General features: G+C 32.8%; 1 protein-coding gene across 6 annotated transcripts; it reads right to left on the reverse strand.

Annotated features, from left to right (window-relative positions):
• Positions 1-3527: 3527 nt before the first annotated feature.
• On the reverse strand, positions 3528-12583 carry LOC132614790 (pentatricopeptide repeat-containing protein At4g21190). Of its 6 annotated transcripts, none has more exons than XM_060329323.1 (2): positions 12492-12583; positions 3528-4765 (listed from the first exon to the last, which is right to left on the reverse strand). In XM_060329323.1, the coding sequence occupies exon 2, from the start codon at positions 4753-4755 to the stop codon at positions 3913-3915; it is 843 nt and encodes a 280-aa protein (XP_060185306.1). In that variant the 5' UTR covers positions 4756-4765; positions 12492-12583; the 3' UTR covers positions 3528-3912. The 6 variants fall into 6 exon arrangements, with proteins under 6 accessions (XP_060185306.1, XP_060185302.1, XP_060185303.1 ...); XM_060329319.1 differs by lacking the exon at positions 12492-12583 and adding an exon at positions 8902-9037; XM_060329320.1 differs by lacking the exon at positions 12492-12583 and adding an exon at positions 8902-8986 and having other exon boundaries at positions 3528-4771.
• Positions 12584-12992: the final 409 nt, after the last annotated feature.

Consider the following 12992-nt stretch of genomic DNA (forward strand, 5'->3'; position numbering starts at 1 on the left):
AGTTTCATAGGCCGCCACCTCAATAAAAATGGAGCGAAACTTTATGCGACACAGGGAAAATTAGTTGGGAAACCGATAAGATCATACAAGGTTGGAACTAAAATAAACAAGTAACTAAACTGTAAACTAATAACATAGAGACTGCATGATAGCGATTGTAACTAGACCATGAGCTGAACTGTAAACTGAATAGCTGACATGAACGTGAATCATAAATGATTCTGAAAGCGTATGGTTTTTTGTGAAAAATGTTTTCATTTTATGATCCTCCAGTAAGTGAGATTTGAAAATGCACACGAGGGGTGTTAGCCTATCCCCTTACGAAGATGATTTTTTTTTTTTTTTTGGCAATTATGAGAGTAGGATCCTGACTCTCATGGCTCTGCATGCATGGGGATGTTGGTCACTTCTCCCGTTTGAGTTTAGATGTGATTACACTAGTAATGATTCATGATTCACGTAAACATGTAATATTCTGAATCTTGTGAATAATTAACCACAAAACTCACAAAATATGTCTAACAATGCATGTACAACTTATGCTTTCTTATTTAAAGGACTAATGTGAGTGAGGAATAAGGTGGTATGAAAGCTAAATCATAAGAGTACTACGCACTTTTCTGAACATGTGGGACACAAAGGTTCTGCTAAGCCTTAAACTTACCTGAAAGGCTTGGCTCGTCCTGCCTTTTCAACTCCATCGAACGTTCTAACAATTCACAATCTACAATAAATATGGTTCAACTTAATCATTACAAAATCCCAATAACCTCAATTTAACTTCACATTCTATTGGTACTAGGGCTAAAGACATATCCAACTTTGGTCAATTTCACATAATTAGTTAAATTTGGATTGGATCATTTTAATTCCACCATTGCATGAATTAAAATTGTATTCAAACATATCTTAACACATGAGTTCACCCAATTTCAGCAATCAAGCCTTTCACATGAAGCTCCAATCACTGCCAACAAGGTAAACTCATAAATTCATCATTGATTATTCAGTTAGCTGCACTAAATGCGTTAGTAACAACGTTCTAATACATATATAACAATCCCATAAGCAAAAGAATTACCTTGTGGAGCTTTTCTCTCAAAACTTACTTGTCTGGTACTCTGAAAGAATTAATGTAAATTTGTATAGATTCATATATTTTGGATAAGGAACGTCTTATTAAATCAAAATCATTATAAAATTCATACCATTGGATCCCAAAGGGGTTAATGTACTTCTACTAAAATCTGGGTCACTATCTTATAAATCCTTAATATACTCAAAGCCCATAAAATTTGTAGCTAATACATTCATCAGAATATATCTCCGAGAAAGTGCATCAGCTACAACATTATCTTTGCCTTGCATATGAAAAGGCTATATGACTTTCTATCCACTTAGCACGCCTCCTATTTAACTAATTAGATTGAATTTCAAGAACCTAAGACTCTCATGACAAGTCCTAATGACAAGCTCCTTAGGCCATAAATAATGTTGCCAATTAGCTAGAGCTCTAACTGATGCATACAGCTCCTTATCATATGCAGAATAATTCAAGGTCACTTCACTCAATTTCTCACTAAAGTAAGCTAGGTCTTGCATAAGAACTTCACCAATACCTACCCAGAAGCATCACACTCAACCTTTAACGTCTTACTAAAATCAGGTAGTTGTAGCAAAGGGACTGAACTAATTTTTCTCCTTTCAATAATTCAAAGGCCTTCTCGTGATACTTACCCCATTCAAATCCTTTATCCTTCCTAATTACTGCAGGAGCAGTTATGGTACCCCATATATACAAGGAAATAAGACTTCATGTTTGAGCCACCATCACTCTAGTTTGGATACTACATTGAATCACCTACACACCACATGCATGTACCTCATCTCATATGTACTAAGAGTAGCTCCTGCTATATTTCGGGAAAAACTAGGGAGATTGATACTAGCTAGTACAACTCCCTCTGGCCAGTTGTAACTTATTTTTGGAGATGAATAAAATGCAATGTTAGTTAACAAAAAAAGTGGTATAAATTAGGTAAGAAACATGTTAATTATAACTTTTCTAAGTTATACTAGTCAACAAGTTTTCACTGACAATGAATAACTTAAGTCTCATTATAGATTTGGAAGTGGGTGATATTAAACTTTTAGCCCCGCTTGCCTCACGCACAAAACTTCAAGTTTAACAAGTTTTAACTTTTGACTTTGAAGGTTTTCCCATGGTGATGCGGGGATTAAAAGTGCAAGACCAACCATTTCCAATATCATTGGATGTAATTTCTTGTCCTTGGTGGGCTACCCAAACCTCCACCATTTAGGTTGGGGTTTGACCATCTCCATTTTTCTCACCCCATCTCCCTATGTATGACTAAAATTTTTAAATAGCTTAATTACATGCCTTGGGTCACATTTTATAAGGGGTGTCGTGCAACATATTTGCAAATTAAGAATAGAGCAATTTGAAGAGTTTGGAAGAGCACGCGATAATTCAATTGAAAATGTACCAAGTTCACCATACTTAGAGTTGGACCTTAATTAGTCCTTACTTAACAGATATACTTTATATAATGTACACGTGAAGTGGATTCTTGATCCTTTGCAGATATACTAATTCGTACACTTTACATAATGTTCACACACATCTTTATTTCATTCAATTTGTTCCAGGTTTAGGATGCGTCAAAGAAGACGTATAGCCTTTCTTTGATGTTCAAATACTGAGTTTTCCTCTTCCTATTGAGCAGTTGTCTAAAACAGAGATTGCCAAATATTGTATAGTACTTTTCATAAAGAGATATTTCTAATTAAAAAAATTGATATAGATGGTGTTATTGGATCTGGATGGAATCATTCTTCAAACGATACGCCAAAATAACACGAACTTACTTTACTATTTTCTACTCTTGAAAAGAGTTGATCAACTAGAGAAAAGATATGTCTACAATAAAACTATAAGAGTTGATCAACTAGAGAAAGATATGTCTACAATAAAACTATTAGACCTCTGCTGGGTGTACTGCATTCTCTTTGCAACCAGTAAAGCTAACAAAAAGAGGGCTATTTATATTTTCTTAAAGAAAATTCTCCAATCATTATTGTTAATGACTTTTTTACTTTTTAGAGTTTCATGTTTACTCTTAATATAAATTTTCTTATTTGTTTCCATATTCTGACAGGTTAAATTCCCGCCGGTTATATCACACAATTCTCATCTCGACTTAGAGGTCAATTTGTTAATGAGCATAATTTCAAGCACGATAGTCAGTGCACGTCGTCTCTTAAAAGAAGAGAAAACGATCAAAAGAACTACGAGTATTGTATATGTTGAGGGGAACGTCAAAAGAAAAGAGTGATCCCTTTTTTATTAATTTGAAAGTCAACTCCTAAAAGAAAGGGAGAGCTCAATGTGCAACAGTATCAAGAAGTGTTAAGACCGAACCTCAAGTTTTCTTTTTTCCCCTTCTATTGAAGAATGTAACCTTTAAATTCATAGTCAACACCTCAATTTGCAAAAACACTACAACTACTTTAAACTGAACCTCATATCAAGCAATGAAATTTCATCAATCTCGAAACATGAAGCATGATATCACAATTCTGTTTTTTCGTTCAGGTACATGTTTCAATCACATTTTCTAACTCCATAGACAGGCAGCATAAGATGCTAAAAATACATAGGACCATAGCAGTCTGACTAAATAACATCCCAGGTTTCTACTTAAAATGGCACCTAGCAAATGCATGCTCACACAGGCTCCATCATCCGGGGGTTCGCTAGATCCTGGCCGTGCAATAAATAATTTTCTACCACACCAAAATAAAATCTCTGAAAATATTGAGTAGATTGATTACTTATGTAAACCTGATATCAAACGCCTGCACACTAAACATACATATTTGATATAACACTTAATTTTCCTGTGCCTGTTTTTGTTTTCTTTGGGATCGAGACCCTCTCAATCCCTTTGGATTTCCATCCCATGTCTCCGTAAACAAGTCTTTGTACTTCTCTAGTACGCGATCCTTCTCATCAACAAAGCCTAGCACCTCATATGTATCAGCTACTTTCTGCACGATTGACTTTTCGGGAGGTTTCCGATCAAATGCTTCTAAGCCCTTGAATAGCTTAGTAAGATCCTCAAGCATATGATTACGGTAATATACAGAAATCATAAGACTACACAACCGCCATGGCACAGAATGTAGATCGCAGCCAATTTTCTTATTCCAAAACTCATGTGCCTCTTTTGCCCTGTGATCCATATCCAGTGCTTTAATTAACTGCTCATACGTTCCCATTGTATTTCCCTGACCCTTGCTTAACATCCACTTAATGACCTGAACAATTCTATGCCACTGTTGCTCTTTCTCTAGTTTGAGTAATACCTGCTTTAGGGGTCCAATCGGGAAAGTCCGCTCCCACGCAACCCAAGCATCAAGTGCACCATATACAGCTTCCTTACTATCGTTTAGATCAAGAAGAGTATTTACAAGAAAGCTGATCTTATCCTTCCTTGAGACATTTTCTCCTACTTGGGGTTTGCATTCGCCTCCAATGGGGTTTTGTGCAAAGGAAGAGGGTGATTTATTGCTAAATCGATCACCAAAGGACCCTATTGTCCCTGCATCACTCTTTTTGGGGATTGAATGTTGCACATCTGTACTGTAACTGCAAGTGAGGACGGAAGTTCTGTTCACTGTAAGTTGACTAATTTGTCTAGCCAGCCTTGTAATTATTGCTGCTCTGGACATTATATGTAGCCTGGCCCTCAAGTAAAAACAAGAAGGTATCAGTGCATGAATTATCAGAGTAGAAATTTTCAGGACATAATTTGCATTGCCACGACAGTAAATCACCAATATTTTTATAAGTCAGTAAGTTCCAACACTTGAGAATCGATAAAATAACAAAAGATAACGTATACCTGTTAGCAGATACCTAGATTCAAAGGCAAACAGCATAGTGAAATCAAAAGTTCTATGCACAAAAAGCTGGGAATTCAAGGTATACGCTAAAAGTTCTCTTGATGTTTATGTTGCAATCTAAAAAGTAAACAAGTGGCGCTTTTGGAAGTTTTGGCACTATGCCTGCTGGTGGATATGGTTTATCATCCCAACGCTGGTGCTACATCTATTTGAAAGGTTTGGTTTTTTTAATTGCTAAATCTTTGCTGTGGCAATTCAAACTTTGATATGCCGTCTAAAGTGTGTTAATTAGTCGGGGTAATTGAGAATGAAAACTAGATTCTGTAGTAATAGAAGAACTGATATTGCAGTTGCCTCAGCAGTAGGATTGAATTAATTGACACTCATCCTTCTTTCCATATGAATAAGTGCTGTTATTTTGTGCTTTATTAGCATTGGCTAGAAGCTGTGGGTTTTTGAAATCTGTTTTGATATCTATGTGGGCCTCTTTTGTCTCTTTTCTGCATATTCAAGTAAATTTCCTGAGTCTCAAGTCTCAACACAGAATATTAGTCATTTGACTGTTGTTAGAATTATATGACGTTCAACTCAAGCTAGAGGAGAATGTTCTTGTGAATTATTTCAATAGGTATGTTCTTGTGAATTATTTCAATAGGTCTCATACTCTCTTTTTGATCCTTGAGAGTGCATATGATATGATATCTGTAGTTAATTATATTAGTTGTTTTATTATCGGTCCTAGATGTCAAAGTCATCTCTGAGAGAGAGGGGATGGAAATGTGTAAGTTTGTAGGATAAGTTGTATCTGGTCTGTCAAACTGCAGCGCAAGGTAAACTTACCATAATGGTTCTCATTTGATATTTGTTAAAATTGTAATGCGCAGATAATTCAGGTGAAAAAAGAATAAGTTGTGGTCTTAACGTCTTATAGATGGTCTGATGTGGGGTTGCTAAAGATCAATTTCCTATCATCTATAGTTTGGTATTGAACAAGAGTGTTCACTGGCTGACTGTCTAACCGATGGTGGTTGAGATTTACAACTTAGCAGAGGCCTTAATGAATGGGAATTGGAGGAAGTTGCTTCCTTTTTTGCAGAAAATGCAGACAGCAATAATTGTTGAAGATAAGAAAGATACACAGATCTAAGCTTGCAAATAAAACAGGAACTTTCGCTGTGAAATCTTGCTACAAACTGTCACAAGAATATACTTATGAATCTAAGACACTTTGGCCCAGGAAAATGCAGTAGAATACTAAAGCTCCAACTAAAGTAGCATGCTTTGGATGCTGAAATGGATCGAAAAAGGGTGGTTCGAATAGCATCTACTAATATTACTGAAAATATTGTTCAAATACTTTTACGAGAGGGCTTTATTGAAAACGTGAGAAAATAACAAATATTTTTTGGTTTTAAGTTTTAACCCTACGACATAGAAGGAAGAGGAAAAGACCCTATAGAAATAGTTTAACTTGAAAACGAATCAGTTGACCTGGTCTACGAATCTATTCTAATTATCAACGAATTCCGTGCATTTTAGGTGGAATGGGTATTCCTGCACATGGCTTGTTTGAATCTAGACAATCTACAGAGAAGGGGTGTTTGGCTATGTAACAGGTGTTTTCTTTGTGAATGCTCTGCTGAAACGGTTAATTATTTACTGCAGTACTGTAATTGTAAACAAACGTGGCTTATCTGGTCCTTATTTCTAAACATCTTTGGTGTTCATTGGGTGATGCCACAGAGCTTTAAAGATTTACTAAACTGCTGGCAAGGGCAAAGCATAGAAAGAAAAAAAGAAGATTTGGAAATTAATCCCCTTTGCATCAATGGACAATAAGGCATGAGAGAAACAAAAGATGCATTGAAGGAAAGAAGGAGATGATTTGCTTATGAAGTTCAGATATTTTCAAAACTGGTTTTGTTGGCATAGAGATAATACTGTAATTAGTATATCTGACTTGGACTTGCTAGATTCGGTTTTTGTGTAGTATCTGTTGAAGTCCAGTATTATGTAACATAAGCAGCACCCTCTTGGAACTGTATTATCAATAAAATACTTTACCTTATCAAAAACAAAAAAAAAACAAAAAAAAATATGTAGTAATTTTCGGTTTTGACTTCTAGAGCTTGTACTGCATCATCTTTGACTTAGCAAATGTGCTTCATTCTTAAGAGCTTGATTGTTGTTGTAGTGTATTTTAATTTGCCTAGAATGTTCAGGTTATTTTTGGTGTAATCTTCTGGAGTACTGATAAATGAAAAACAGTGTAGGTTGCAACTTAGGCTGCCGCTTCATTCTGGGAAACTCAACATGACAAAAAGAGGTATATAAGATAAGGAAAATGAAGGGAAGTGCCTTTTGGATTCAAACTTCAATCTATTTTTCTGTGTAGAAAATTTCCAGAGGACATGAATGGATGCTCAGATTCAGCAGATGTATGTGGTCTGTATCGAAAGAACTAAGCAGATGTGGGCAAATTACTCAGACTAGATTCAAACGAGCGACACTAGATCTGACAGCCTAATCTTCTATAATCATCTCAATTTTATATAACATTTATTATATAATTGCCATCTTTTGTCATGATAAAAAGGAATAAGGAATTCAGTACCTTTTCTGTTTCCAATAGATACCAAATATGTGTAGTTTAGGGAATAATATTTTATTAGAATGCTTACCTATTTGCTTCTGTGATATGCACAACACAAATTAGTAATTGAGCACTTACACACCTCATATCAGGTGTGCTCCTCTTCCTGCTAATGCTAGTGCAACTTTGAAAGTTGTTAAAGCAAAGATTCAATATTATTAATTAATAATTGGCATTCTCTGATCGGCCTAATCTCGTAATACATGGCTATGTCCCTGACCTGAGACTAATGCAATCAGTTCCTTCCTCCGCCTTCTCTTTCGACGTTCTATATCATGTCAATACGCGCAACTAATTCCCATAATATATCACTAATCACTTCACATTCCTCAAGGATTATGTCCAAAAATTGAATAACATCAATGCCATAGCAAGAAAACTGTTCAATACAGACTTTAAATCTATCTTTAACATTATGCACATAGACAACAGCATGAGTGTACCCGCCATTTGACTTCAACCACCTAAAACAATTCAGTTCATGTACAGCTCAAACAATGCACTCAACTAAGCATTTTTGGAAAACATTCTTGAAAGTGAGGAAAGCGACTTCCCTAGTGGATGTACGGAAAACAAGTTCCATAAGTGGAGTTCCAAATTCATTGTGTCCTTCCCACCCTCTTCACCCCGGCACCTCTCATAGTATTTGTCTAGATTATATACAAATACTTTTGGGATAATGTTTTTTTGCTTACGTACTGAACACAAGAAAATAAGTAAGTAACCTACTTATTGTCCTTCACACCGAACACACCCAAGTGTCATGTATCATTCAGTGATATATTCCAGATTCATATCCAAGGGAAAGTCACACAAAATGTTTATGGACTGAGATAGCAGTCGCACAGTGTATTTAACCTGTTGGCAGCTCTCCAAAAACAAAATTTAAACACCAGAGACAGTCACATATTCAATACACTCTAAGACCTACCCAAAACCACCCGACACTCGCTTTTAATCAATTCCTAATGTCGGTTGGTTACTCAGACTTCACTGACGACTGAAATTATAACTCAAGCAATTCGTCAAACAACTTACAGGCACAATACAGTTAGTGTGTCGTAAGCAATATTAGCAGGGGGTCCACCCTCCCATTTACGTGGGAATGATAGTTCAGGGAGCACACGAACCACAATCCTCTCTATTAATCGCAAAACAGTTTCAATTAGGGAAGTTGGGAAACAGGGGAGAATGCAAGAGATAAAACAGTACCTGGTGGTCGCCGGCAGTGAACTGATGTAATAAAAATATTTTTGTAAATTACTTACTTGACTCCTAAAAGGAAGGTTACTTCTATCAAAAGGGTTTTGAGGAAATACCTGTTTGGATGTTAAAACCGAGCCGACAAACCGCACAAAATTGAAAAAAGTCAAAACCGATTAAGAAAAAAAAAAAACTGATTAGCCTTTGGTTTGGTTTGATTTAGTATTGAATAAGAAAAAACAGCTAAATCCACATATAAATATATATTCGCTCTGTTTCAATTTATATGAACATTTTTGGAGTATGAATGTCAAACTTTATAACTTTGACTATAAATTTTTCAAGTTTGTAAAAATAAAATTTATCTATTTAGAAACTACATTAAAAGTATTATAAGTTGATAATTTACAATTCAAATAATTTAGAAATAATGTAAGAAAAACATGATCAAAATACCACCTCGTAGACTCTCCAAATAAATAGGTTCACATAAATTAAAATATAGGGAGTAATTTTTATATACTTTTTAAAGAATTTTATGTAAGATCTTCTACGAAAATATATATCAAGGAATATTTGTGATCCTCTCATTGTGTGTAATGGTTAATCTATATTATATTAAAAGTGTGAAGGACCTTAGAAATGTTGATTGAACTTCTTGCCCTTCATTAAAAGACTCTGCAGTAGACAAAATCGTCATTTACTAATTGCCTAATATTTAAAATTAAAAAATAATTTAAAAAACGTATTAAATCATTCCTTATTTGTCATAGGTATGAAACCCTAATATTTAATACTTTATATTCAATTAAACTTACCTTATATACAATTTTCAGCCGCCTATTGCGTATATATATATATAGAGAGAGCGCTAATCGGCACATTCTCACCATTAATTAGAGACGCGTGGTCCTAAGTCCTAATGTCTTTTTCCTTTTTGTTTTTGTATTTGGTATATATTTTTTTTAATTCTAATTAGATTTGCATAGGATGCTTGTCCACTTATATGCATATGATCAAATTGAATGTAATCCTTATTTTAGTTTAAATTGTTTCATATAATCTGTTTTGAATTTTGTTTAGAAATTTTTAAAAAAGTCATTGTCACTATTTGTGTTAAATATTGTGTTTTTGTAGTTCTTTTTCTAATTCCTAACATGTGTTTGAAATATATACAGGATGAATGCGCCATGTTATATGTTTGCCATGCAATATGCAAAACATCATTGAGGAGGCACACCATTCTCTTTGTGAAGACCTCGATAATCAACCAAAATTTTAATGTGGGCGAGAGAAGGCTCGCTGTATAGATGCAAGAACTATTTTGAGGTATAACTTCTACCGATTTAACTTAAAGAACAGTCATATAATTTTCTTTCTTTTCGTCCCATAAACAATATGCATGCGATCAGGGTCCATTTCAATATTTTTCATAAAAGAAATAAAAATATGACAATGTACAAACAAATAAAAGAAAATTGAAAACAAAAGTAAAAAAAAAAAATTAGAGTTCAATGATATTTTGACCTGGCCAGTGTAGAAGATTTTAAAATTCAATGGCATTTAGGCTTAAAAGGTACACCTAAATTATTTCTTGAGAGACTTCAGAATTTAAAACTAAATCCAATTAATAATGTAAATTTTTAGTTTGTGTTTTATTTTTATGATTTACTTGAGTTTAGAACTAAATAATTTACAAAACATAACTCTGTGAGTACAAATATTTAATGAAAATCATATATAAATATGTTTCTAGAAGTAAAAAGTAAACACAATAAAATTAAATAAGTACTTCTATGGAGCATAGTTTATTCTTTTATTGAATAAGCTAAATAGGATCTTAAAACTTTACCACTTTGGGTTTTTAGGATTAGGAGTCTTTATGTTGTTAAAAAGAAAAATTCCTGTTAACATATATTCTTTTCCTTTAAGTTTTCTATCTATTGTTAATGATTAAACCACTTTAATTTACATAAAAAAATAACGAATTTATAAGCCATCTCAAATTATTTGCGAGTGTATAAAGTAAAAATTAATACTATTCATGTTTGTGTTGCGGTATATTTCTTAAATTTATAAACAATTTTTTATCTAATTTAGTATAAAAATGACCAAATCAGTTCTCACACACACACAAAAAAAAGAAGTTAAAATCTAAAAATTGAAGAATAGATTTCAAAATGGACAAGATTTACCCACTTTGTGGGATTATATTGGATGTTGTTATTGTTGTTGTCATTTAATGATTTTTTTTAATATTTAATACTTTCAAATTAAAGAAAAATTTGAACCATATAAGAACTCCTAATATTTAGAAATTTAATATTGAGTAAGATTTTACTTATATAAACATAAATTATTTCCTTATTTGAATTATTATTTTCAGAAACTGTTATTCAATATTTTTAAATTTTCCACAACAATAGTAGTAGTTAAATGACTCAGTATACAAATCTTCTACCCAAATAGAAACGTTAACCAATAACATACACAAATTATTCAAAGGTCAATTAAAAAATAAGTTAAAAGGTTTTCTTAAATATGTATACATATAAACATCCAATTCTCATCCGTTCTAAGTTAAAAACAACTAAGCATTATTATTAAATCATGATGAACCAATAACCTGTTATATATGATAACTTTTACTTCTTTTTTTGATTTAATTAGTTATAATAAGTTGACATTTATTAATCCCCTAAATTTATTTATTGTTTTAATATTTTAGGACTTTGATATCAACGAAAAGCTGCATATTAATATTACTACCATATAGAAAGTCCTAATATGTAAGACTTTGAAATCAACTAAAATTTGCTTACTTAAATCTTTCTTTATTTGAACTACTTAAAGAAATCCTAATGTTTAGGAATTTAAGATTTAGTAAAACTTTACTCCTAGATTTTACATAAATTTGCGGTGCACCCACTAAGAAGTGTGAATACATCCTTATTCACGTATAAGTAAAAAAAATTGAACCACGCGATTAAGTAAGTTTGTATGCCAAAACGACACTTCCTATGTAAATTTGATTGATTCTTTTTCACATTTAAATTAAATTATAGGACAAATATAAAGTATAATTCTCGATATAAATTATTGTACGCGCTTTCATCACGCGCAAAGCGCATATGCCAGAACTAGTAGAACTATATAGTGCATTCACTTTTATATACTTTATTAATGCTTAATTATCACTTTTAATCAATTGCTGTTGAAGTGCGTCAATTTAAGTGTTCACTCATATTCATATTTCACAAGATATATTAAACTCTTATACTTTCTTCGAAATTGTGATGGTGAATTATTGGTAATTTTTAAAATTAAACAGAGCATATTATTTTTTAGGTTTTATATTGACTTTTGTATTTAATTCTTAAATTTTTGTTAAGTTTGAATGCGTACATCATTGAAAGTGCGTACATCATTGAAAGTTTATTGTTAGACTAATAAAATAACTATATATATATATATATATATATATATATATATATATATATATATATATATATATATATATATATATATATATATATATATTTATATATATATATATTGATTTATCAAAACTTTATCTATAATTCCAACAGAAAAAATTGAAATAGTATTCATGTGAGAAAAAGAACAAAACAATCGCAAAATCGAACCGACCAAACCTTGGTTTGGTTTGATTTTGATAAAAAATTGAATCAAACAACTCATGTACCTGAGCACGATGAAGCTTGTTCTATGCGAGGCTTGATTTTCTGAGAGATGTGCGAGCTCGTGCTGTGTCTCACTATGTGCAGAAGTGTATTGTAATACTTCATTTTTTTTTCTAGTTGGTTCGTATTCACTATGAGACTAAATTTCTATAAAAGACAAAATGCCAAATACCCAAACGTCATCTCAATGGTCTTCTCAGCATAGTTTTCCAGACTTTATTGTATTAAGTTAAAGAAGGTATTAACTAAACTAACATTAAATTAGAACTAGAATTGAAGTAACATACTCAGACGAGCTAATACTTGGGTTGCCTTCCAAGAAGCGCATTTGTAATATTCGTGACACGACTTTACGCCAATTTCACCACTTTTGCCTCCACTTTGAAGATATAAATTGGATCCCCAAGTTTTCTTCAAGTTTGTGGTTGTGATTTGGGGTGGTGGTACATATATTTAAAAAAAAAAAAAAAGTAACAAATGCCGCATTTTGCGCTTCTTGGCTT

This window comes from Lycium barbarum, chromosome 10, assembly GCF_019175385.1.
Source record: "Lycium barbarum isolate Lr01 chromosome 10, ASM1917538v2, whole genome shotgun sequence".
NCBI lineage: Eukaryota > Viridiplantae > Streptophyta > Magnoliopsida > Solanales > Solanaceae > Lycium > Lycium barbarum.